The sequence below is a fragment of the Carlito syrichta genome, unplaced genomic scaffold, assembly GCF_000164805.1.
Source record: "Carlito syrichta isolate Samal-C Ts95f unplaced genomic scaffold, Tarsius_syrichta-2.0.1 Scaffold301816, whole genome shotgun sequence".
NCBI classification, from domain to species: domain Eukaryota; kingdom Metazoa; phylum Chordata; class Mammalia; order Primates; family Tarsiidae; genus Carlito; species Carlito syrichta.
The window spans coordinates 55,775-83,682 of NW_007245912.1; the positions used below are offsets into that span (position 1 = coordinate 55,775).

At 40.7% G+C, this 27,908-nt stretch overlaps 1 protein-coding gene across 1 annotated transcript in view; it reads left to right on the forward strand.

Moving 5' to 3' along the window:
- The first annotated feature begins 262 nt into the window (after positions 1-262).
- Positions 263-27,908, forward strand: part of CUL5 (cullin 5) — an 84,710-nt gene continuing 57,064 nt past the window's right edge. The window contains exons 1-7 of the mRNA XM_008055301.2: positions 263-357; positions 1,901-2,029; positions 19,248-19,347; positions 22,665-22,841; positions 24,887-25,028; positions 26,314-26,459; positions 26,542-26,622. Coding sequence (XP_008053492.1) covers positions 263-357; positions 1,901-2,029; positions 19,248-19,347; positions 22,665-22,841; positions 24,887-25,028; positions 26,314-26,459; positions 26,542-26,622 — 870 coding nt within the window. The remainder of the gene's footprint in view (positions 358-1,900; positions 2,030-19,247; positions 19,348-22,664; positions 22,842-24,886; positions 25,029-26,313; positions 26,460-26,541; positions 26,623-27,908) is intronic.

The following is a 27,908-nucleotide window of genomic DNA, read 5'->3' on the forward strand; positions in this document are numbered from 1 at the left end:
GACAGTATCATAACTTATAAGACAAACTGTGTTTGTGGCTTTGTGCAGCATTACAAGAGTATAATGTTAGTTTGTGATTCATTCCCTTTTTTAGCCTCATAGATCCCGTCACATTTGTATGTGGCTTTATCATGAATTTACTAAGCATGCAGATCTTGAAGTAGCTCCAAGGGATTCTGAGACATCAGGTCTGAGAGAGGTTTTAGACATCTCTGTGTGTGATCACACCCTAGGCAATTTTGATGCAGGTTGTTGTGAAGCCATGTATCGAAACACTGTTTCAGGCTTATCATTCAGGGAGTTTGCAGATTCTGTACAGTCAGTGCATGAAACTCAGGTTAAGAACCTGGGATGCAGGTGAGCAATATCCTCAACAACATCTGCATGGTAAAACAGTCATGAGTTCCAGTGGGTGTTTGATGCTGGTATATTAGGGCATTAATTACTTTGGTTAAATTTGTTGGCCCAGACAAGTCACGTGGTCATGCTTCACTTGAAAAGGAGTGATGGTAATGACCAACATATATGGGGTATCCCTCACTCTTTCTTTCTTTCTGGTAATGTAATTAATTGATTTTTTTTTCCTAATGTTGAACCGCCTTCTCTTTTCTGGGATAGACTGTGTATGCTTATGAGGTATCATTGTTTTGGTATGCTACTTGTTTGATTTGCTAATATTTATTTAGATTTTTGCATCTATGCTGTCTTGGTAAGATTGCCCTGGAGTTTCCATTTCTTGTGCTGTCCTCAACTGTTTAGTGTCAGGGTTTTATCAGCATGAAAAAATGAGATGGGTATCTTACCATGCCCCCCCACCTCAGTTTTCAGAGTTTATATGGATTTCCAATATACTTTTTGTGAGGAGTTTAGGATAACTAAAACATTAGAGGGCACAGTCTCCACATAAGACCACTCTTACTTTTACACCACCTATAAGTTTGGGGATTTCCCAGAGAACCACTGTCAGGTTTGATAATTCATGAGCAGGGCTGAGAGGGTTTAGGGAATGCTGTTGTTCTTTGTCCTTACTTTGCTCCACCGTGAGTCTAATCAGCATGCTCCTACTGTATGAGCTTTGCATCAGCTGTGTCCTCTGCCTAGAATCCTCTCCCCCAGGGATTTCCCTGTTGCCAACTCCCCATAGGCTTCCCGTGGTCCATTTGTGTGTCTGGGAAGAGTGCTGTGAGGAGCGCGGGGTGGGGGGATGATTTGTTATAGGGAAAGGGTTCAGATGAAGATCAGCCAAAGGAAAGGACTCCTGGGGCAGAGGCCAGGAGGGTCCCCGAGGCAGAGCTTCTCCGGGCTTCTCCCCGGGTACCAGTGGGTGGCGGTATGCACGAGGGCTGTCAAACAGAAGCTTGTCTAGCCTTCACTGTGGAGTTTTGTGGAGCTTGTTCACATAGGCATGACTGATGAATTGTTCGTGTGGATAATTTCAGTCTCCAGGCTGACTGTCCCTGCATGACCCAAATCCCTCACCCCACATCACATTGTTGGTTTTCTGATTGGCCAGCTCCCACTTAAGACCATACAGGTGTGGACAGCCCCCTCCCTGAATCACACTATCAGCCTACCCCGTTTGACCCAAGGTCCCCAGGCAAAGTTACACTTACAAGACTTAACATTCCAAGTACCCAGAGATTACCTGCCAGAAGCCAAAAGGAAAGGCAGGCTTTCTCTTTGGGTAGGACCAAGTTGTTTACTACACACTTTTGTACAATGTTTCTCTTTTATGGTTGTCATCCTGTGCATCCTCAATAACAGATGAAGCCTATAAGGATTCCATTATGTCATGGAAAACCGGTCTTTTAAAATTTGAGCCCTGCATTTCTTTAACTGTTTCTTGAAAGATAAAAATTATAGGACACTGTTGACTTAACTGTCTTTAAATTAAACTACCTTTTATCTTTTTCCTTAAAAATAAAGGTTCTCTTCAGTTTGAGGACAAATGGGATTTCATGCGCCCGATTGTTTTGAAGCTTTTACGCCAGGAATCTGTTACAAAACAGCAGTGGTTTGATCTGTTTTCGTAAGTAATCCATTAATTCTGTTTGCTAACATAAAGGAAATGTTGGTGATGTCTTTCTGTGCCCAAATGGAATGTGCAACTCTAAATTGGTCTGTTTATGTATTAAAAATCTTTACTAGCGATGTTGGGGTCCCCAAGACCTTCCCCAGGTCCAGTGATTTGCTGGAGGAGTCCCAGGACATATGGTCATACTCACAGCCATGATTCATTACAGTGAAGGGTACAGAGCAAAACTGCAAAGGGAAAAGGCAACTGGGTGAAGACTGGGGAAAAGAAGCACAAGCTTCTGAGAGTTCTCTCCCAGGGGAGTCACACAGGACATGTTTAACAAGATTGATGCCACGTGTGACACATTTTCTGCCAGGAAAGCTTGTGAGAGACTCAGTGCCCAGAGATTTTATGGAGGCGGTCTCTGCCTGGCATGTACTGAGATCAGTTCACACCGTATTGTTTGTATTATAAACTGTGATATAAACAGTTTAGGTACAGTGTGCCACTTTTTTCATTTCAGGACATTTTTATTCAAGGGTAAGAAACTGTTGACCATTCAGGTTCTGAGATGCCAGCCAAGGGCTGATCTTACAAGTAGGCTTTTCCATTAAATGCAGTCTCAGGTCTGCTGTGCTAACTCTTGGCCTTTGGCCAAAATGTCTTTCTAACAAAATTAGGCAGTAGGCTCCCATGCAGTGGGAAAGACCAACCTGTAGTATTGATTTCATTTATGCCTTTTAGGGATCCTGGATCTAGCCAGTTAAAACAAATTTCATTTACCATAAGATTTACCTTAGAAAACCAAGTGGCTTTCTCCTTCAGTTTCTTTATAAACCTTTTTTTTTTTTTTTTTTTTAACATAACCTCAAGTGTCAACTCAAGTATGGCACAACTCAAGCCAGTAAGTTGAAGCAGACCTGAAAGCCTTCCAGGATTGGGGCAGTGTCATGATAGGCACACACTGTGCCTATCAAATTTAATCCCAGGGACCACGTGTGATGTTCTTGGAAATGAAGTGTTAGGGTACACCAAGCAAGATACACGTTAGGTAGTGTGAGCTGACAAGTCCTCTGGTGTGGCCTCCCGCCATGGGTCCTTTTTATCCTCAGGCTCCCTGTCGAGCCCAGGCAGTTCAGTTCAGGCCAGGGTTTCACGTGGAGTACCTGAAGGCAGGTCGTTCCAGTTTTGCTTTGTCCGTCACACCAGTTCGTTTGCTTCACTAGTGTGAGCGACGTCTAAAACATTCTGCGTGGAAACTGGAAAGCTGGGATTGTTCCCTGCTGTCTCCTGGCCAATGCTGTTAGGTGTGACTGTAAACTCAGCAGGCAGTAGGAATTAAAAGCACTCACAGTAGCTTGGAGAGGCATCACTGAGTGATTCTCTTCAGGAATAGTTACGAAAAGCAAAAATTATTAATGTCTTCCTTCTTCCCTATGCCTTCCCACAAAATCAGTGTGTCCCAGTCTGTAATGAAAACTTCATTTTTTAATTTAAAAAATTTTTTTAAATTATTTATTTTTCTGAGTTGGAGTCTCACTCTGTTGCCCACTCTGTCGCTCATGGCCACCACAGCCTCGACCTGCTGGGCTCAGGTGTTCCTGCTACCTCAGCCTTCCAAGTAGCTGGAACTACTGGCACGTGCCTCCATGCCAGGCTAATTTTTTGATTTATTTTAGAGATGAGATCTCATCAAGTTGCCCAGCCTGGCCTTGAACCCATAGGCTCAGGCAATTTTCTCACCTCGACCTCCCAAAGTGCTGGGATTATAGATGTGAGCCACTGTGCCCATCCTGAAAACTTCATTTTTAAATCTGTTATCTAGACTTTCAAGAGGAAAAAAGCATTTTTTACAGAAAAACATTTTTATACATCTTAATTAGAAAGACATACCATGTTTGGGAATTGGTCAGGACAAAATATTGAATTTTTAGAGCTTTTCAAGATGAGTTTTTGTTAACCTCTTATCCCTTTTGTCCTGATCACTTATCTAGTGGAGGTCCTTTCTGGAGACAGCTGCATTTAATAATCAAATTGTCTTACTAAGGTGTGTGTACCAGGAGAGGTGAGAGGAAGGTGAAGGAAACAGAGCCAGATCATTCATCTACTGTTGCAAACTACACCTAATCCAGAAAGCCATGTGCAAGTCAGTGGCAGTGCAAGTCAGCAACAGTACAGTGTCTTGAAAATGGGTCAAAATCTAGTCCATAAAGAGTGGTGAGAGCATGATACTCTTTGTGATGTGCCCTCTCCCGGCTTGCAGCTTTGGGCAGGAACCACAGATTAGGACTACAAAGGGGACCCCAAACAAACTGATTATTTTTTGGAGGGCAGGCACCTTATAGTACAGGCTTCCCCCACTAGGTAAGTGTTCTAGGAGCCCATGGCATCAGTGTACCAGCTGGCATTGTTGTGAGAGACTGCGTTCGGGCTTTAGTTGGGGGGGAGATGCTTTCTACACGTTTGCCCATTTCATGATGAGTGATTTATGAGCACACCTGCCCACACTGCACTGAGTACTAAGCAGTTTTTGATCACAACAGCATGACCCCTGTGCCCTACCCTCCTTATTCACCTGATCTCGCCCCAAGCAACTTTTTGTTCCCTTGTTTCCCTGGATGAAAAACATCCTCAAAGGGAAACATTTTGCCAACCTGGAAGAGGTGAAACAAAAAACGTCAGAAACACTAAAAGGCATCAAAATTGATGAGTTCAAAAACTGTTTTGAGCATGGAAAAAGTGTCTCAATAGGTGTATTGCATGAAATGGAGAGTACTTTGAAGATGGCTGGTTTAAGCATGTAAGAATAAATACTCGGTGTTTCATAAATTCCGGGTTTTCCAGGGTACCCCCTCATATAATTCATGTCTATATCAGATATATAAGGCCAGCCAACAGCTTGATTTTGGAAGGTCCTTTCAGAGAATAAGCCCTTTTCTGTGAACATCTGTAAGTGGTTGAGGTGGTTCAGTTAGAATCCAGAATTTTTTTTTAGTTTATGACTCCACAGGAGAATGTCTTATAAATTTTCAGTAGTCTGAGGGCTGGGCGTGATGGCACATGCCTATAATCCCAACAGTTAGGGAGGCCAATATGAGAGGATTGCTTGAGCCCAGGAGTTTGAGACCAATCTAGGCAACACAACAAGACCTCATCTTTACAAAAAAATTAAAAATTGGTCAGGTGTGGTGGTACACACCTATAGTCCCAGCTGCTCAGGAGACTGAGGTGGAAGGATCGCCTAAGCCGAGAAGATTGAGGCTACAGTGAGCTGTGACGGTCCTACTGCACTCTAACCTGGGCAACATCGTGAGACCCCAACTAGAAAAAAAAGTCTTTGACGTAAAGTCCTGTAAATTGAGTATATGCCTGCTTTTAGTTCAACACAGCCTGTTTTAAAGTTGAAATAGCCCAGTAGCCAACAATATCCAGTTTCAGCCTAGAGTCAGTCAAGGTAGTTAAGATCTGTGATTTCAGGATTCCAAAAAAATTAGTGTCTTTTCTTTGGCAGCAACACTGTCAAGATGCTGGAAACCTCACAGTCATGTTTCAAATTCACGTGATAAGCAAGAGTGACCTAAGTTCTTTTTACCTTGTCAGTCTTAGAATCCAAATTGATCCACTCAAAAATATGCTCATCAGGCTGGAGAACCATCAGCCTCTTTGGGTCAGACATGTGATGTCACAGGAGCTCAGTGGCAATGTAGACCTGCATTTTAAAACTCCAAACGTGTATTTTCATCAGATTTCCTTTGTTTTCTTTTTTCTTTTTTTTTTTTTTTTGAGTTGGAGTCTCACTCTGTCACCCAGACTGGAGTCCAGTGGCCGCTCCCAGCCACCGCAGCCTCGACCTGCTGGGCTCCAGCGATCCTTTCACCTCAGCCTCCCAAGTAGCAGGAACTACAGGCGCGCGCTACCACGCCCATCTAATTTTTGATTTATTGTAGAGATGAGGTCTCGCCAAGTTGCCCAGGCGGGTCTCGAACCCGCGGACTCGGGCAATCCACTCACCTCAGCCTCCCAAAGGCGTGGAATTCTAGGCTGAGCCACTGAGCCCGGCTTCCTTTGTTTTCATGTTGTCTCTTTTTACCCCAGAGGCACCAGCAGGTAAGAACTGTAGCAAATATCATGCATTATACAGACTTATTCTGTTTCTCATACTCGGAGAGTTTAAATTCCAGTCCCTTCACCAGCAGAGAAAAGCAAGGAGGTTGTATCCCACAAACTCTTCCTACCTGGAACGATCCCTGTAGCAAGTAGGAAATAACTACCATATAACGTATTACCTCAGTTTTTGTTGCATACCTAGATGCAATAGCCACAAAATTCAAAGCCGTCTTTTAAACAGCCCCCCCTTTTTCTGAGTTTAAATTTAATCAAACTCTTAGCAGTGAAGTTGTGTTCATAAGATGAACATTAGAGCTGCTGAGCCATCCTGACTGAAGGCACAGGGAGGGAGGGAGGGACCACTGCAGCAGCAGCAGCTAGACTGAAGAGACAGCGGGGGGGTTCACTCCCCTCTGATGCCCCTGCTCCCCTAGGTTGTCTAAAGCTTTGCTTCAGCCACAGGCTCTGATTTGGCTATTGTTTTTTCATACTTAGAAGAGAGTGCAGTATAAACTTGGAACATTTTTGTTACACCCAAAACTCGCCTTTGAGAGCTTATGGGCCTTTTCTCTGCCTAGCCAGAGGCAAGAGCAAAAACCACATGGTTGAGACCAGGCTTTCTCTCCCTTCACTCGAGTCAACATGACCAGAAACAACCAGGGGAATGAGAGAGCCATTTCTCTTGGGTCTAGATGTATCATTTTCAAATTCAGGGGTATTCTACCTCTCACAGCAGATTCAAGCTCAGCTGCTGTTTCATACCGTAAGTGATTTTGTAACCACCCAAACAGCAAATGTTTGTGGTCCTGCTGCTTCATCCTTACTCAGGAATCCCACTTCTGACACCAACTGAGTCAAGAGTCCCAAGATCACCCCTACGTTCAGTCATTGCTTGGAAGACTCATAGGACTCACCATATAGTTGTATGCATGCTTTATTTATTACCGTGAAGAATGTAAAGCAAAATCAGCAAAGGGAAAATGTGTATTTGGCAAAGTCCAGGGAAATCTAGGGGTAAGTGTTCCTATGTCCTCTTCCAGAGGAATCACATAGGACAAGCTTAATTCATCCAGCAACTAATTGTGACAACACATATGAAATGTCTGTCAGAAAAGCTTATTAGAGACAATGCCCCAGGTTTTTATTGGGAGCTGGTCATGTAAGCAGCCTCTGCCTAGCAAAATGCCAAAATTCCAGACTCCCCAAAAGAAAGCAAGTGTTCATCATATACCACACTGGATAAACGGGTTTAGGCACAGTAAGCCACTCTTATCAAGGAATAGTGGGAATCCTTCCAAATCCAGACTCCCAGATGCCAGCAAAGGATCAGCCTTACAAACAAGTCTTTCTAAGGATAGCAGTCTCAGGCCAGCTATAAAAACGTTTTTCTGCACACTAGTAAAATACTATATCAACAAATTGATAATCTAGACACAATAAGCTAGGTTATCAATAAAAATAGCCAAGACACATTGAACTGCTGTGCTCATTTTCTCTCTTTATTACATAAGAAAATACTCTCATTTCCTAACTAATATAGAGCTTGTTATATAGTATGAATTAACTTATATCTATAATTCTGTTCTTTGAAAAATTAAAGTTTAGTAAGAAACAACTGAGGCTGTTTATAGACTTATAGAATTCATGCATACATACATTTTTCTTAAACTATTTGATGAGCTTTTTCATTTCTTTTCTCTTTTTTTGAGTCAGGGTCTGACTCTGTCACCCAGACTGAAGTGCAGTGGCACAATCACGGCTCATCGCAGCCTCAACCTTCTGGTGCCAGGAGATCCTTCACCTTCACCTCCTGAGTAGCTGGGACTACATGCATGCACCACCATGCCCAGCTCATTTTTTGATTTTTTTGCAGAGACAGGGTCTTACTATGTTGTCCAGGCTGGTTTTGAGCTGGGTTCAAGCAATCCTCTTGCCTTGGCATCCCAAAGTGCTGGGATTACAGGGGTGAGCCACTGTGCCTGGCCAGTGAAACTATTTAATGAGTAATATTTTGGGTGTGGTGGAGTGTTTTTAGTTTCTGATATGATTAATCATCTAAAATAATGCTTGTTCTCTGAGTATTCCTGAGTAAAGGGGCATAGAATTTTGGTGTTCCTTGCTTAAAGTATACTTCTCCACAGAAATAGCCAAATAGCCTTGTACTTGATAATACTGTAGATGGCCTCCACACTTGGAGAATCTAAGGCAGTTCAGTATATAATCCTTCTAGTTAAATGGATTTGTGTCTTATCTTCACCAAAATTGCAAGACCTATAGTAATGAAAACCCTTCAGATTTTAGCCATATTTTGACCGTTAATCATTCACATATGGGTTGTTTATATCTTTCTGAATCTGAGGCACTAAAATAATGTACTAATATTAGACCTCACTGACTATTTGAGACTTACTCCCCTTTTCTGAAAGTCTACATCATTCTTTCTCAGCTGGAGTACTCTTGGCATCTTGGGTGGTGTAAGAGACCGTCTCGCACGTTGCGTGACGCTTGCTGCCGCTGGCCTTCTCGCATGAACTCCAGGCGTGGGCCCTCCCTTTGTGCCTCCCCTTGCGCGTTAGTGACACCGAGAGAGACTCTCACATGTTTCCTGATGTCCTTCCAGGGGAATAAAACCTCCCTCAGCTGAGAACTGCTGCTCTCGACCCATATTAATAGGTCTGACTCTGGTCTGAGAGGTTAGACAATAAATTATTTCCAACTTGTGAGACTTTTAGTGTATTCCTTTCAGTATAGGACATAATTTCAACAGCCACCCTACGAGGCAGTTATTATTTGTTTTTGTTTTTATTTTTTTTGAGTCAGAGTCTCACTCTGTCACCCAGGCTGTATCACCCAGGCTGGAGTACAGTGGCACGCTCACGGCCACTGCAGCCTCAACCTGCTGGGCTCAGGCGATCCTTCTGCCTCAGCCTTCCAGGTAGCTGGAACTACAGGTGTACACTACCATGCCTGGCTAATTTTTTGATTTATTTTAGAGACAAGGTCTCACCATGTTGCCCAGGCTGATCTTGAACCCATGGGCTCAGACAATCCTCTCACCTTGGCCTCCCAAAGTCCTGGGATTACAGGCTTGAGTCACCGTGCCCGGCCAAGACCGTATTTTTAAAAAACTCATCTTTACTGATGAATAATTTTAAAAAGATGTAGCTGGAACTACAGGTGTACACTACCATGCCTGGCTAATTTTTTGATTTATTTTAGAGACAAGGTCTCACCATGTTGCCCAGGCTGATCTTGAACCCATGGGCTCAGACAATCCTCTCATCTTAGCCTCCCAAAGTCCTGGGATTACAGTCTTGAGTCACCGTGCCCGGCCAAGACCGTATTTTTAGAAAACTCATCTTTACTGATGAATAATTTTAAAAAGATGTTTCTTTGGTTGCTAACTTGATTTTTGTGACCCCCCACCTTCTCCTGGCTTTCTGTTTCCTTGTCTGCCGCGTCTCAGTGGCCTTAGCTGACTCATCCTTGTGTGCATTTCTTCCAGAGTCTGACTTCTTCGTATTTTTTACCTGAACTCCTATGTCTTTATAAGCAATCCAGATTATTTTCCTGAGTTGAACTTCTAGAGCCAGGTAGCCAGTTGCTTCTGAATATTTCTGTCTCTTAAGTTTCTAAAGAATACTCCAGGTTCAAAATAATAAAAATCTCTTATTCATAGTCTCAAACCAAAAATCTGGAAGCTATCCCCAATCTCCTGTTTTTCTTACCCCCTTATATCCAGTTGATTACTAGGTTTCATAGACTTTTATTAAATATCGCTTGAATTGAACTTTCCATCCCAGCTGTTCTTTTCTACCCTGTCTCTTGTCTGAACAGTGAAAGTAGGCATCTGTCCCCCTTCCTTCTTGGTTGTGTCTCTGTGTATTAACAGTAACAGATTACTCTAAAACTTAGTAAAACAATAAGCACTTATTATTGCATGGTTTCTAAGGGTCAGGAATCTGATAGTGGTTTAATTATGTGGTTCTAGCTCAGAGTCTCTCCTGAGGCTGCAGTCAAACTTTCTGCAAGACATCTAGGCCTAGATTCAGCTAGGGCTGAATGAGCTTCCAAGCTCGTTCACACGCTTGTTGGCAGGTCTCGGATCTTCAATTACTGTTGGCCATAGATCAGTTCCACACCATGTGGCTCCACAGGGCTGTTGACAGTGTGTTAGCATGCCTTTCCCAGAGCAAATAATCCAGAAAGAGTGAGAACTCCCAAGACAGAAGCCGTGGTTTTTTATAACATAGTTTTGGAAGGGACAAGCCATCACTTCTGCAGGATATTGTTCATCACAGACAATTCCGTGTACCCTGTAGGAGGAGCTATTCAAGGGTGTGAATCCAGGAGGCAGGGATGCTGGGGCTTTCTTAGAGACTGTACCTCAGGGTATGTGTGCATATTATTTAAGGAGAAAGCTCACTTTTTGAGGGTTGCAAGAATCATTGTTAAGTCATGGCTATTAATTATATTTTTCTTTTTTTTTTTTTTAAGTTGGAGTCCCACTCTGTTGCCCAGGCTGGAGTGCAGTGGCATGTTCAGCACCACCGCAGCCTCAACCTGCTGGGCTCCAGTGATCCTTCCGCCTCAGCCTTCCAAGTAGCTGGAACTCTAAGCACACACCACCCTGCCCGGCTGATTTTTGGTTTATTGTAGAGATGCGGTCTCACCAAGTTGCCCAGGCTGGTCTTGAACCTGTGGGCTCAGGCAGTCCTCTCACCTCAGCCTCCCAAAGTGCTGAGATTATAGGCGTGATCCACTGTGCCCGGCCTGTATTTTTCTTTTTTCTTTTTAATTTTCTTTTTTGACTTTTTGTAGAAACGAGGTCCTGCTATGTTGCCCAGGCTGGTCTCAAACTCCTGGGCTCATACGATCCTCCCACCTCAGCCTTCCAGAGTGCTGGGATTACAGGCAGGAGCCACCATGCCTAGCCACATTCTTTTTAATTTAAAATTGATACATAAGTGTATACATATTATGGGGTGTATGTGATATTTTGATATGTACATAGACTGCGTAGTGATTGCATCAGGGCGGTTAGTCAACCCATCACCTCAACCATTTGTCCTTCCTTTGTGTTGGGAACATTCACGATCCTCCCGCTCTTTTGAAACGTGTAGTAGATGACTGTTGACTGTTGTCACCCTCCTGTGCTACTGAACATGCACACTTACTCCTTCTCCAGGACTCTGTTTTGTGCCCTTCACTCACCTGTCTTCATCCTTCCCTTCCCGCTACCCTTTCCAGCCCCTGGTAACCATCATTCTACTCTCTACCTTCATTTGATCCCTTTTGTTTTTGCTCCTACATATATGTGAGAACATGCGGTATTTGTCTTTCTGTGCTTGGCATATTTCTCGTAATGCAGTGTCTTCTAATTCTGTCCGTATTGCTGAAGTGACAGGATTTCCTTCCGTGGTATATCTATGCCACATTTTCTTTTTCCATTCGTCCATGTTGGGTGCTTAGGTTGCTTTCATATCTTGGCTTTCGTGCATGGTGCTGCCATAACCACAGGAGTGCAGATACTGCTTTGATATGCTGATTTCCTTCCTTTTGGATTTGTATCCCCAGCAGTGGGATTGTTGGATCACACGGTATAGCTACTTTTATTTTATTTTATTTTTTTTACATGGGGTCTTGCTATGTTGCCTCAGCTGGAATGCAGTGGCTCTTCACAGACACCATCCTAGCACACTCTAGGCTTGACCTCCCGGGCTCAAGCGATCCTCCTGTCTCAGCATCCGATTAGTGGGGCCTGTGGGTGCATGCCACTGTACCTGGCTTGCTTTTAGGTTTTTGCGGAATCTCCAGACTGTTTTCCTTGTGACTGTGCTAACTTGCATTCCAACCTACAGAGTACTAGCTTTGCCCTTTCTCCACATCCTCAACAGAATTTGTATTTTTTGTCTTTTTGGCAGTAGCCATTTTAACTGGGGGGGAGATGATATCTCACTGGGTTTTGATTTGCATCTCCCTGATGATTAGTGATGTTGAGCAATTTTTAGATATATCTATTGACTGTGGCCATTTGTGTGTATTCTTTTAAGAATGCATGTCTGGCCTGAGCCCGCGGGTTCGAGACCCGCCTGGGCAGGCGAGACCTCACCTCTACGATAAAATCAAAAAATTAGCTGGGCGTGGTAGCACGTGCCTGTGATTCCAGCTACTCGGAAGGCTGAGGCGGAAGGATCGCCGGCCACTGCACTCCAGTCTGGGCGACAGAGTGAGACTCCAACTCAAAAAAAAAAAAGAATGCATGTCTGCTTGTCTATTCAGATCATTTGCCCATTTTAAGATTGGATTATGAGGGGTTTTTTGTTTTGTTTTGTTTTTTGCCATTGAGTTGTTTCTTTTTCTTTTTTTTTTTTTGAGTTGGAGTCTCACTCTATCTCCCAGACTGCTGATTTTTTAATGTTGATTTTATATTCTGCAACTTTTAATTCTGAAGGGTTTTTTGGTAGAGTCGAGGTTTTTCTAGATGTAAGATCATGTCATCTGCAAAAGGGGCAATTTGACTTCCTCTTCCAATTTGAATGTCCCTTCTTTCTTTCTCTTGCCTTATTGCTCTGGCTAGGGCTTCCAGTGTGATGTTAAGAATGGTGAAAGTGAGCACCTTGTCTTGTTCCAGTTCTTATAGTAAAGGCTTTCAGCTTTTCTCCATTCAGCATGATGTTAGCTGTTAGCTGTTAGCTGTGGGTTTGTTCTATATGACCTTTATTGTTTTAAAAGTGTGTTCCTTCCGTATCCAGTTTATTTGTTGAATCAGTGTCCCACTCTGTCACCCAGGCTAGAATGTAGTGGCACGATCGTGGCTCACTGCAGCCTCGACCTCCTAGGCTCAGGTAGTCCTTCTGCCTCAGCCTCAAAAGGAGCTGGGACTGCAGGCATGTGTCACTACATCTGACTAATTTTTGTATTTCTGTGGAGATGAGGTCTTACGGTGCTATCCAGACTGGTCTCGAACTCCTTGGCTCATGCACTCATCTCACCTCAGCTTCCCAAAGTGCTGGGATTACAGGCATGAGTCACCACACCTACCCTCCAGTTTGTTGAGAGTTTTTATCATGAAGAGATGTTGAATTTTATTGAATGCTTTTCAACATCGATTGGAAAGATCATATAGTTTTTGTCCTTGATTGTGTTAATTTGATGTATCCCATTTGTTGATTTGTGTATGTTGAACCAACTTTGCATTTCTGGGATGAGTCCAAATGATCATGATGATCTTCTTAAAGTGTTGTTGAGTTTGGTTTGCTAATATTTCGATGAGGATTTTTTAATCCATGTTTGTCAGTAATTTTGGCCTGTAGTTTCCCTTTTTTGTTGTTTCTTTGTCTGGTTTTGGTATCAGGGTAATGTTGGCCTTGGAGAATGAGTTTGGAAGTATTCCTTTCTTTACAGTTTAAACAGAATTAGTGTAAGTTCTTGTTTAAATGTTTGGTAGAATTTAGCAGTGAAGCCATCAAGTCCTGGGCTTTTCTTTGGTGGGAGACTTTTTATTATGGCTTCAATCTTATTACTCATTAGTGTTCTGTTCTTTTTTTTTTTCTTCACTCTTGGTAGGTTGTTTGTGTCTAGAAATTTATTCATCTCTTCTAGGTTATCCTGTTTGTTGGCATGTAGTTATTCTCATAATAGTTTCTAATGAATCTCATTTATTGTATTTTTAAATTCCTTTATGTCCTTAATTTTTTTTCTACTAGATTTTCAAAAGTGGAGAAATTTTGTGATAAACTCTGTTCATTAGCTAAGCCAAATCCATTTCTGGTCTCTGCCTTGCATGCTTTCTAGGAGAGACTGGAAAACTTAATATTCATTTCTTAGGCCTTCCTTGTTGCTAGCATGACGGTGTAACACAATTCTAGCAGATAAGTCTATGAAAACCTTTTAAGAAAGTTTTTACCTTCCTGATGAGTTAAACCAATGTGCCTGGTACCTATTCCCCCCAGCCCCCCGCCCCCCGTAGTCACAGGGGTAAGAAACTATTCCATGCTAAGATGGCAGCATGGAAAGGAAGAACTCCTGGGAAGTCCCTGAAGAGACACCAATAATTGCCTGCCTTCAGACTTCTTGTTATATAAAGAAAATAACCTTTTAATAGTTTAAGTTGATGTTAATTGAGTTTAGTGTTGTTTTTAGTTGAGTGCATTCTAATTTATATAGATGTATTAAATCATTCCAGTGTATTTGTGTTAAGTTCTTACATTTCTGATTATTTTTGCTTTCTATTTTGATATGTATTGTACATATACCTGGCATAAAATGTATAGATACTGTATTATGTAATGTATATGTAAATGTGCATTATGTAAAATTTACCATTTTAGCTATTTTTAGGTGACATTGTGACATTATATTCACAATGTCGTGCAAACATCACCACCATCCATCCCCAGAACTACTGCATCATCCTAAACTAAAGCTCCATGCTCATTAAACAGTGGTTCCCACCTTTCTCTCCCAGCTCCTGGTGACCTCCGCTCGACTCTGTGTCTGTGACTTAGCCTACCTAGGTAATTCGTATAGAGTCATGCCATCTTTGTTCTAAAAATACTGTTTTCTATGAGATACATTATTTCATAAAATAAAATTATCCCATAAAATATAATAGTGATATTCTTGTTTATTATCGCTTCTATAACCTTATCATTTATTTGATATTATTGTTTCTTCATTTTCCCCTTTCTTGTTTCTGTTAGTTATTGAAAGTTCACTTCTGTTAGTGAGTACCTTCTTGCCTCTTGCCCTCAGAAGCATATGGTGGTACTGTTAATTGAAAGCAAATTCATATTATTTTATCACACCAAGGTTACACTATTTCTTCTTTTCTTCTACACAAGGAAACTGAAACCTTTGAGATATTTTTCAGCTCTTCTTCTCCTATACCTCCTCTTTGTTCCCGTAAAACCTTTGAAAAGGTTTTATTTCCTCCCTCTCCTACTTCTCAACTCCTAAGTTTTTCAAATATAGTTAAGTTTTTAAAAATAATTTTCCTTACAGCATATTTCTTGTTAAAAGCACTTTGGTTGCATATTCTAAAAGAGTGTGTTCTTGCCGGGCACAGTGGCTCACGCATGTCGCTGTGGGAGGTAGAGGTGAGAGGATTGCCTGAGCCCACGGATTCAAGACCAGCCTGGGCAATTTGGCAAGACTTTATCTCTACAGTAAATTAAAAAATTAGCTGGGCTTGGTAGCGTGCTTCTGTACTCCCAGCTACTTGGGAGACTGAGGTGGAAGGATCACCTGAAGCCAGCATGTCTAGGCTGCAGTGCCTATGAGTGTGCCACTGCACTCCAGCCTGGATGACAGAGTGGGACTCCAACTCAAAAAAAAAAGAGTGTTCTTATCCATTTGGACTTAATTTCATATTTTATTGTTTACTATTCTTCCCTTTTATCTGGAGAAGTAATGTTGGATGTAACAGATAGAAGGGCACGACCAGAACCATTTGTACCCATATGGGTAAAATACCAAAGGCAATGTCAGGTGAGAAAATTATTTGAAAAAGTTATTATTTGATGCGATTTCTATAAAGTTCAGAACCCCTCATAATACTTGACAAAAAACAAATTCAGGCTTAGTTAATTTCTGGGGCAGTATGGAGGGGGAGAGTAAGTTTAGGGAGAAGAATGTAGAAAGCTTTGTGGATACTATAATACATTCCTTAAGTATACTATAGTACTTTTCCTGAGATATTTATGAAAATAGACCAGGAGACTTAACATGTTCTGTTGGGTGGCGGTGAATAGACACTATGCCTTAGATTAAAAGGAGTACACAGAGGATGTAGCATTGAACAGGATATCTGGAGCTTGGGAAAAGAGAGCTAGGAAGATGCACCAAATTGCTCAAAAGCCTGACCCTTCCTTTTGATCAGATTTCTGGGGACCTGCCCAGCTTCACTCTCCTAGCCACACCATCCCCACTTGTCTTGTGAGAGACCCAAGCACAGCTGAGCCCTTCTCACATGTACCCAGTGGTGGTTTCAGTACAGCAGGTATACTAAGATAGGCCTGTGGGGGAGGCACCAGACTCCTGGTAGGTGACTCTGACTCCAGAACTCTTTTTTTTTTTTTTTTTTTGAGTTGGAATCTCACTCCATTGCCCAGACTGGAGTGCAGTGACCGCTCCCGGCCACCGCAGTCTCAACCTGCTGGACTCCGGCGATCCTTCCGCCTCAGCCTTCCAAGTAGCTGGAACTATAGGCGTGCACTACCACACCCAGCTAATTTTTTTGATGTATTGTAGAGATGAGGTCTCGCCAAGTTGCCCAGGCAGGTCTCAAACCCGCGGGCTCGGGCAATCCACTCACCTCAGCCTCCCAAAGGTGCAGAATTACAGGTTGAGCCACCAAGCCCAGCAGGACTCCAGAACTCTTAAACAGCTTTACCAAACTATCTTAGAACTGTGCTGATTCTTGCTGCTCAATCTTTCTTCCTTGTCTCCTCTGCAGGGATCAGACCTACATTGTAGACTTGTCTCTGGCTCGCCTGGCTTTCTCTGGCTCATTTTTTTTTTCCTTGGCAAGCGTTCCTTCAGTCTCTTGTGTTTCTAATCCCACCTGCTTCTTGGAGGACCTAAACTAATGCCTGAGTCAATGTGAAGTGCCTGGTACTTAGTAAGCAATCATAAGTCTTAGTTTGGTTATAGTAGACTAAGTAAGCGAGACTGTGCTAATGACTATGAATGGAACTGTCAACATTAGAGAGACATTTGGGTGATGGATACAGTAGGTTTGTCATTGAATGTAAGGAATAAAAAGGGGTTAGGGGCCAGGCGGGTGGCTCACGCCTGTAATTCCAGCACTTTGAGAGCCAAGGCGGGATTTTTGAGCCTTGGGGTTTGATACCAGCCTGAGCAACATAGCAGACCTTGTCTCTACGAAAAAAATAAAAAATTAGCCAGATGTAGTGGCATGTGCCTATAGTCTCAGCTATTCGGGAGACTGAGATAGAAGGATAGCCTGAACCCAGGAGTCGAGGCTGTGGTGAGCTATGATCATGTTACTGCACTCCAACCTGGGCAACAGAGTGAGATTGCAACTCACCAAAAAAGCGGTGGGAGCGATTGGGTTGCTCAGTTTCCTCCTTATCACTCCCCGCTCTACTCTTTACATGAAACCACATTGATTTGCTTATAGCTCACTGCAGTCACCATGATCATCTACATGTCTTTACTCATACTGTCGTTTTTTCATAAAATATCCTTCCTCCTATCTCTTGTACCTTTGCCTGGCAAACTCCAATTTTTTGAGACTAAGCTCAGGAACCAGCTGCTCTAGGAAGGCTTCTCTTTTCCCCTCTCCTTCTCACTTTCAACTCGTACCCTATCCTTGGGTTTGTAAACCATCTTTTTGTTTAAACTCTAGATTCCTTTAGTCATTAGGTGAGACTGCAGAGGTGTGCAGGAGTCAGTTAATCCTTTTACAGTTTATTCAGAGAACAATGGGAAACCTTTAGAGCAGGAGTCCCCAACCCCTGGGCCGTGGACCGTACCAGTCTGTGCCTGTTAGGAACCAGGCCACAGGAGTGCAAACCCTATTGTGAACTGCACATGTGCGGGATCTGGGTTGTGCTCCTTGTGAGAATCTAATGCCTGATGATCCCCCCCACCACCCCTGGTCCTTGGAAAAATTGTCTTCCATGAAACGGTCCCTGATGCCAAAAAGACTGGGGCCAGCTGCATTAGAGGATTTAAAGTATAGGGTAATATGATGTGTTTTAAGTTTTGTGAAGATTACTTTAGGCCGGTCACAGTGGATCACGCCTGTAATCTTAGCACTTTGGGAGGCTGAGGTGGGAGGATTGCTTGAGCCCAGGTGTTCAGCCCAAGCAAGATAGTGAGACCTCATGTCTACAAAAAATTAGCCAGGTGTGGTGGCACACGCCTGTTCCAGCTACTCAGAAGGCTTAGGGGGAGGACTACCTGAGCCCAGGAGGTCGAGGCTATGGTGAGCCGTGACTGTGCCACTACACTGCATCCTGGGTGACAAAGTGAGACCCCCAACTCAAAAAAAATCATGTTAGCAACTTGTTGTAGATTGGGGAGGGGGGTGCAAATTTGGTTTGGTGCAAACCCTGGAGCCTGAATTCCTGGCTCCATCATACACTGTTTACTCTTAGAACTGTTACTTAACCTTTCGTTGCCTCAGTTTTCCCGCCTGTAAAATAGGGATAAAAGTGGTCGTCCTATAGAGCTGCTGTGAAGATTGAATCAGTTAAAAGAACTTAGATTAGTATCCAGTACATAGTAAGGGGTCAGATATTACCTATTATGTTATTATTTAACAAATATTTGTGTCCTTACTGCATCCTAGGCACTGGGCCAGATGCCATTATCAGGCTGATTTAACAAGCTCAAATTAATATGCAGACAAACCTTTGGGTTATAATGATGTGTTTTTAAGAATTAGAATAGAATATAAAACAGTTGGCCATTGGCATGTCATAATTCTGTATATGTTTTATTTTGATTCCTTTGATACTTTTAATGTATTGAATCAGTCACTGGGGAACATTTTTTGAATGAATTCATGAATGCTAAGTATAATCATTTTGTTGTAAGTTTCCTTGCTTTACAACTTGGTAATTAAGAAATTAATTTTCTGAACATGTACTAGTATTAAATATATTCCTATAATGAGTGATCTTTTGGTAAAATATATCAACTTTGTAAGTGCTCTTGAGTTTTTGTGTACCAATTTATGAGCGGTGTTTTCGTTTAAGTAAAAGCAACAGAATGGCAATTGATGTGTAAATGAGTAATGAATGTATGGAGAAGCTGAGAGATTTGCTTTAATGGAATTTAAGTGACTAAAAAATAGTATGCATCTGTCGTGTTAAAGAACTAAAAGGATTTATACTTGTTTTATACAAGAAAATATCAATAGCAGTTAACCTTGGTGCGTGAGATTGGAAAATGGAGGCATGCTTTTATAGTGAAATTTTGTAACGAAGTAACAGAGAAAAACAATGACAAGAAAAGTTCAAGTGCATCCAGGCATCATGAGCTTGATCTAGTATGCTTCATAGAAACTGTGCTAAAATAGAACTTAAAATGAGTTTCATCTCTGTTCTTGTTCCATTGTTAATGTATGTTACCTGCTTTATATTTACAGGGATGTGCATGCAGTCTGTCTCTGGGATGATAAAGGCCCAGCAAAAATTCATCAGGCTTTAAAAGAAGATATTCTTGAATTTATTAAGCAAGCACAGGCAGTAAGTTCTGCATCTTTATTTTATTTTGAGTTCGGGGTCTCACTTTCTTGCCTAGGCTGGAGTGCAGTGGCATGATCACGGCTCATGGCAGCCTTGACCTCCTGAGCTCAGGTAATCCTTCCCCTCTGCCTCCCAAGTAGCTGGGACTATAGGCGCACACTACGCCTAGCTGTTTGTTTGGTTTTTTGTAGAGACGAGGTCTCACTCTGTTGCCCAGGCTGGTCTCAAACTCATGAGCTCAAGTGATTCTCTTGCCTCAACCTCCCAGAGTGCTGGGAATAAAGGAATGAGCCATTGTGCCCTGCCTTTTATTTTAGATTTGTTTTAAAATTACTCAGACAATATCTTATTTTATGCTTTTGAAGATAGGACTTCCTGAAGTCATTTTAAAATATCACATTGACTTTTGACACATTTGTTAAATAAATGTTTTAATGAAATGATTATTGTTAGTTGGATTTTTTTCCTCTCATGGTAATATTTCTGTCAAGAGAGTACATTATTATTCTTAATTAAAAGATGCTATAAAGAATTTCTTTTTTAATTCGTTTTTTAGAAATCTCCACCACCATTATTTTTTGGCTGAATGTTAGTCCATATGAATCTATTTTTTTCCTTTCATGACTAATATCTCTTCTCAAGTTGACAATTCTTCAATTCCAGATACTTCTGCAATTGTAAAATCCTTGGGCTGTCCTTTGTATTGCTACTGCTGAGCTGAAATTCAGCACTCTTGTATTGATATTATGTATGAATGATTACTATTGTTGAAATGGACACAAAGCTCATTTAGACAGTAGATCAATTATGTGAAAGTTGGTTTTGTTTGGTGTTTTGTTTTGTTATGTTTTTTGAGTTGGAGTCTCACTCTGTCGCCCAGACTGAGCCACCTTCACAGCCACCACAGCCTCAACCTGCTGGGCTCAGGTGATATTTCCGCCTTAGCCTTCCAAGTACCTGGAACTATAGGCACGCGCCACCATGCCTGGCTAATTTTTTGATTTATTGTAGAGATGAGGCCTCATCAAGTTGCCCAGGCTGGTCTCAAAAGCTCAGGCAATCCGTTCACCTTGGCCTCCCAAAGTGCTGGGATTATAGGCATGTGCTACCACACCCAACCTTTGTTTTTATTAATACCTTATAATGTGTTATTTTAAATCACTGTGGCCTGTCTCATAAATAAATCTCTTACCATTTCGAGGAGAGGTCCAAGGACATTTTCCTTTCTATAAAAGGAAGTTTGAAAACTTGAAGGCTAGAATTTCTTACACTTTTGTTGGTTTCTTACTTACATCAGTATCTTGTACAATATTAGTAAAAGTTGTTTGTTGAAGATCTTGTTGAATACACAGATTCTTAGCAGAAAATGAAAAATGAGCTTTTCTGTATGTAGCTTAATGGTAAGATTGAAACCAAGTATATAATTGGGGTATATTTAATTCAGCTAGTAGCTCCTACTGTGATGGAGTAAGAATGATGTTGCATTGGGTATTACTTATGAATTGTTTTATTGATAGCATCTTTGTAAATATTTTTATAGAAAATTATCTTTTAATAACATAAATGCTATTTTCAAGCTTTACTTAGAAAATTAAATGTTTCAATATCACAATTTAATCACAACTATTTTCTTAGAACTGATTTCAAAATAATTTCCACTTGCATTGGAAAAATATATCAGCTTTTCTTTTTATGACTTTTGATAAAGATAAATTATGTTTATTTCAAATTGGTAGAACTTTGTTCTTTAATTTCTGGACATAGATTCATAAATAATCATCTTTGATATTGTTAACAGATGTTAAAAAAATATTGGCCAGGCTTGTAATCCTAGCACTTTGAGAGGCCAAGGCAGGAGGATTGCTTGAGCCCAGGAGTTCGAGACCAACCTGGGCAACATAGCGAGACCTCATCTCTACAAAAAAACTGAAAAATTAGCTGGACTTAGTAGCACTTGCCTATTGTTTCAGCTACTCGGGAGGCTGACACTGGAGGATTGCTTTAGCCTAGGAAGTCAAGGCTGAGGTGAGCTGTGATCATGCCACGGCTCTCTAGCCTGGGCGAAGAAAATTTAGTTTTAGAGTCATTTTGCTAGATAATCTTCAGTTGAACTTATCTTGTTAGGAAGGACCAAAGCTTCCAAATGAGAAAGGAAGTATGCATTCAAGAGTATATTATAGCATTATTGAAAGGGCAACAAAGGAGAAATACAATTCATAAACATACAGTGGTTGAGAAATTACCCGGAAGTAGAATTCTCTTTTTTATAGTTTAGCACAACTCTTCCATGGTCGAGTGATGTCACCTCAGCTTCCTAGAGCAGTGGTGGTCAGCTGTCGGCTCTGCAGGGTCTGGGAGGCCCAGGAGAGAGCATGTGACATGTGCATTATTAGTGGTACGTCATGTGGGGTGGGTGCTCTCTTCCCTATTTGGCTGCTCATTCTCGAAGAAACCAGACTTTGAAGGGAAAGCAGCATCAGCAAGACCCCTTCAGGCCTAGGCTTGGAAATCTCACAGCATTCTATCTGTGTATACATTCTTTTGGTCCAAGCAAGTCGCAGAACCAGCCTAAACTCTAGCCAGAAGGCTTAGATTCCGCCACCTTTGTTAAAAATTGAGATATAATTTATATGACATAAGATTTACCCTCTTAAAGAGTGAAATTCAGGCTCTTAGGGCATATGATTCAGTGGGTTGTAGTCCATTTGTAAAGTTGTGCACCCTCACCCACTAATTTCAGAATGTTTTCATCACCCTAACAAGAAACCCTGTATCTGTTAACAGTCGCTGTCTATCACTCCTTCCTTGCAACCCACTGAACCACTGATCTGCTTTCTGTCCTATGGGTTTATCTCTTCTTGACGTTTCCTATAATACAATCATAGTGTATGATTCCTTTTATAGGAATGATTTCCATCATACAGTATACTGTATGATTCCACTTATAGGAACGATTGTCACTTGGGATATGGTTATTACTTGAGATGTTTTCAAGATTCATCTATGTTGTAGCATTTACCAGTATTTTGTTTATTTTTATTGTGGCATAATATTCCATTATGTAGATATACCATATATTGTTTATCTGTTCATCAGCTGATGGATATTTGGGTTGTTTTCACTTTTTGTTTATTTTGAATAACTCTTCTATGAACATTTGTATAAAAAATTTTTTGTAAGCATGTCTTAATTTCTCTTGGATATAATACAGTTTGTATAACAACTCTAAAAATTTTAAATTATGGCATTAATATGTTTTATTCCTGTTCTTCAAAGCATCTGCATTTATTTCAAATTGATGCATTTCTTTTTTTCAGCGAGTACTGAGCCATCAAGATGATACAGCTTTGCTAAAAGCATATATTGTTGAATGGCGAAAATTCTTCACACAATGTGATATTTTACCAAAACCTTTTTGTCAACTAGAGATTACTTTAACCGGTAAACAAGGCACCAATAAAAAATCAAATATGGAAGACAGTATTGTTAGAAAGGTAAGACAGTTTTTCCCATTGTTTTTCTAATATTCTTCAGAAAGGGAATAGTTTGAAGGCACATGAAAGTAATTTAAACTTTAAGTGGGTTTTTCTGATTCACATGTAAATTATTTTTCAGCTCTTATTAGATTTTATTGAGGAAAAATATTTTTTTCTTTCATCCATCTTTAACTTAACCCTCCCCCTTTTTTTTTTTGAGTCAGAGTCTCACTGTGTTACTCAGGCTGGAGTGCAGTGACACAGTCACAACTCACCATCGCCTCAACCTCCTGGACTCAGGTAGTCCTTCCACCTCAGCCTCCTGAGAAGCTGGGACTACAGGCATGCGTCACCATGCCCAGCAATTTTTAAAATTTTTTTTGCATAAATGAGGTCTCACTATGTTGCCTAGGGTGGTGTTGAACTTCTGGGCCCAAGCAATCCTCCCACCATGGTCCCAAAGTTCTGGGATAACAGATATGAGCCACCACACCTGGTCTTTCATCTTTTTATATGGTCTTAAGCTGTAAATCTGTGTCTTCAAACATTATCTCCTGTGCTTTTCTTTTTTACATTATCCTTTTCCTAGTTTTATCTTGAATATTTTCTTTCCCTATTCTTTGTTCAATTTCTTTGTTTACTACAAGTTAAATTACTGTTTTTCCCCTTTCAAATCTTTCCTTTTATGAAGTTGTCTTCTATTATCTTTGTGTTTAATCATGGCCAAACTGCTGTCATCTTTATAATCTTCCTTTTACTTAATACTAGCTATCACAAACTCATTATCTCCTGTGGTTATTTTCATATCTTCTATAGTTTCCAATTAAAAGCTTTATGTCTAGTAACCAGTAATGGAATGGTGGAAATACCTCAGTCCTGACAGTGAAGGGTCCTAGGTTTCCCTTTCAACTCTTCAGTGCTCTTCAGACTCTCTGTCCTAATTTTCTGTGTATCTCTTCCTACTTGTGGGAATCAAGTGGAACCATAGCTTTGAAAAGTAAAACATGCCATTTGAATTTTGAACTTTAACCAACTTACTGTTTGCTGTAATGGTTATGGTTACAAACTTAGACACTGCAGTAGTGTAGCCTGGACATCTTGGCCCTGTCCCAGCCTTAAAGTTTGCACTAATGTTGACAAGGATACTGTAAATTTAGATCTTTAGTGGTAGAAATAACTGCAGTATGGGAAATTTATACCCCCAAGATGGTGGAAATTACCTGTAGATGACAGTTAATTTGTAGGCACAAATTACGTGTTCATTTGTTTTTCTGTTACTCCTTTGATTTTTGCCATTCCTCATTGATTGTGAGAAGCAGCATCACTTAATGATTAAGAGAATTAATTTCAGAACCACAGTTGTCTGAGTCAAATCCCAGCATTGCCCCTAATGAGCTGTGTGAATGTAGGAAAGGTAGCTTTACTCTCTGTGCCCTAGGTTTCACATGTCTAAAGGGGGGATAATAATAATAGTACCTATATCAAGGTTTTGAGGGTTACGTGGAAAATATGAAGAGCATTCCCAGGTACACAGTGAATGTTATAAAACTATGAACTTAGCCGGGCTTGGTGGCTTAGTCTGTAATCCCGCACCTTGGGAAGCTGAGGTGAGTGAATTGCCTGAGCCCGCAGGTTCGAGGCCCACCTGGGCAACTTGATGAGACCTCATCTCTACAATAAATAAAAAAATTAGCCGGGTGTCGTAGCGCACACCTGTAGTTCCAGCTACTTGGAAGGCTGAGGCGGAAGGATAGCCGGAGCCCAGCAGGTCGAGGCTGCGGTGGCTGGGAGTGGCCATTGCACTCCAGTCCGGGTGACAGAGTGAGACTCCAACTCAAAAAATAAATAAATAAATAAAATAAATAAATAAAACTATGAACTTGTTATTATCACTATTATTATTATTATCAATCCCAGTTCTAATGTCTGATTAGACATTAGGAAACGCTCATTCTTTACCTTTGTGCTAAATATGCTGTTTCCCTGAAATATTAAGTGAATGCAGGTCTAAATTGTATATGACTACTGGAAAATTCTGTTGTCTTTTGTTCTTGTTTTCCTAGCTCATGCTTGACACATGGAATGAGTCAATCTTTTCAAATATAAAAAACAGACTCCAAGATAGTGCAATGAAGCTAGTACATGCTGAACGATTAGGAGAAGCTTTTGATTCTCAGCTGGTCATTGGAGTGAGAGAATCCTATGGTAGGTTCTGAATTCATGATCACAATTTCCATTTCATGGGAATTCTTAGACAATTACAGAAGAGTGCTATCGAAGTTAGGCCTACTAGCATTTAAAGTCACGTCTTTTTATGCTAGATTTTTTTTAAACAGGTACACAAACTATATTAATTTTGCTTTAAAGAAGCCTATACAAATTTATATTCAGTGGTTAATGTTTATTTTCTCCACATCATTAATTTCTTGTCTAGCAAATCTTTTTAATGAACTGAATTAGAGAACATAAATTTTGAATTTATAACTTATAAAAGGTAACTATAGCTCATTTTAAAAAAAGGCTTTGTGTTTGTTTTCAGGAAGTAGCTTACTTCCATGTGTACAAACTCTGGATGAGATGAGGTCCTCTTACTTAGTGCTTCATAGTACCTGTGCCTCTCTGGTGTAACACTTTTGCTTAATTGTGTTGCTGACTCTGTATCTTTATTGAACTTAGAATGCCGGGCACAAAATCAATCTTGTGAAGTATTTGTTGAACTAATGAACATCTAGAGTTAATTGTGACTGACTTTTTTCCACTGCCCTCATTTAGTTACCAATTCTCTAGATTTTCATTAACATTGGCCCCCCAGATTTATTTCTTTCTGTTTGGCCTGCCACCAGTTTTGGTTTTGACTTCTTTAAATTGTACATCTAGACTTTTAAAGTAGTCTTACGTTGTTCTTATTGCTATCAATTAAACCTGTATGCTGTTTACAAGATTTATTTTAAAGTACTATTTTGTTGATATTTTTCCTACTTACCCATTAAGTGGTATACCATGCTAAATTTGGATTACTTAGTTTGAGGTTTGAGGCTCTCCACAACCATTCCTAATTTACCTTTCTATCATCTGTTATCCTTATAGTCCACTTAGACAGTCTAGTCGTTATAGCTTGTACTTTGCTGTTTCTGAATATTTACTTACCTTACTAATCTGTCTGTGCAAATCTTAGTTTACTCTTTAAGATTTGGTTTAAATCCCATCTCTGTGAATTTTTTCTTGATCATCTAGTTAGAAGTCAGTTTGTTTGCTATTCAGAAATAAAATAGTCCATATTATCTATTCTGTTTATTTGTTACTTAACTGCTTTGTGCTGTTATCCTCTCAAATTTCTTATGGAAAAAGATTTGTCTTATATGGCTGTGTGTTATCTTGAGCATTGTTATCTTGCACATAATGACTCTTCAGTGTTTGTTAATTCATTTGCTATACTCAAAATACTGATTTAGATTATAATTAAAGTAAAATTGTATTTTCTGTTTTTCAGTTAACCTTTGTTCCAATCCTGAGGATAAGCTTCAAATTTATAGGGACAATTTTGAGAAGGCATACTTGGATTCAACAGAGAGATTTTATAGAACACAGGCACCCTCATATTTACAACAAAATGGTGTACAGAATTATATGAAATATGTAAGTCAGAACTTAGTATATGTGATAATTTGAGCTATTCTCTTGATATTCTTAAAATGATTGCTATTTTGCTTCTGGACAGGCAGATGCTAAATTAAAAGAAGAAGAAAAACGAGCACTGCGTTATTTAGAAACAAGGCGAGAATGTAACTCTGTTGAAGCAGTAAGTAATTTTGTAACTGTACATTTGATGGAATTACTTGGATGGCAGCCCAGGAGTGGGAAATACATGACACATGTAGCGTTACTTACCCTTTTCTCGTGTCTGTGACCAGCACAACTGATGGATTCGAGTGTCTTTCCCAGCCTCAGGAGGTACCTGATTCAGAGCAGCATGTTTTTCAGAGCTGATGTGCAAGATAAAATCTGTTTGCCATTCCTGCTCTAGACTTCACTGTGTTTAATATTCTTAATTTTAAATCAACCGGGCTCGGTGGCTCAGCCTGTAATCCCGCGCCTTTGGGAGGCTGAGGTGAGTGGATTGCCTGAGCCCGCGGGTTTGAGACCCGCCTGGGCAGCGAGACCTCATCTCTAAATAAATCAAAAAATCAGCTGGGTGTGGTAGCGCATGCCTGTAATTCCGGCTACTGGGAAGGCTGAGGCGGAAGGATCACCGTAGCCCAGCAGGTCGAGGCTGCGGTGGCCGGGAGCGGCCACTGCACTCCAGTCTGGGTGACAGAGTGAGACTTCAGCTCAAAAAAAAAAAAAAAAAAAAATTTTAAATCAGTCTCCTTTTGTATTTTGTGTACATCTAAAATTAACCATTTTAGTGGTTTTCGTGTTTCAAGTATTCTCCTCAGGACACAGTTACTTCCCATTTGTTCACAGCAGTTATGTTCCGTAAATGACAGTGAACACCGAATTCATGAATACTGAACCATTATTCCTAGAGCATACTTTTTCTTGTTCTGGGAAGATGTTTCAAGCTTCATTTTGTCATAAGATAAAATATTAATTATTTGATAAGAGAACATCAGATTTTTTAATATTATTTTATTGCTTTTATATTGTGTTGTAAGATCCCTCATTTTTAAAAAAATGATCAGACAGAGTAGCCATGCTAGGTTTTCTCTTTTACATGGAGAACTGACCTGTAGTGTGCCTCAGTAGGAAAGGAAAAATCCAGTTTGGAGAGAGTAATGGAATCTGCTCAACTACAACGATAGTTTTCCCCCAGTTCCTTTTAGTCTTTAGATCCTAGAAACTAGATTTAGATTTGCATTCAAAGGGGTATATATATTCCAGCTTGCCCATAACCAAACGTTTTTCAGCTATGGATGGGATTAAAGATTTTTTTTTTTACGTCTGACTTTTCTTTGGTTTCTTCCATCTCGAATGATATGCTTATTTTACTCTGTTCAGAAATCATGCTAAGTGAGCTGGGCTCAGTGGCTCAGCCTGTAATCCCATGCCTTTGGGAGGCTGAGGTGAGTGAATTGCCTGAGCCCG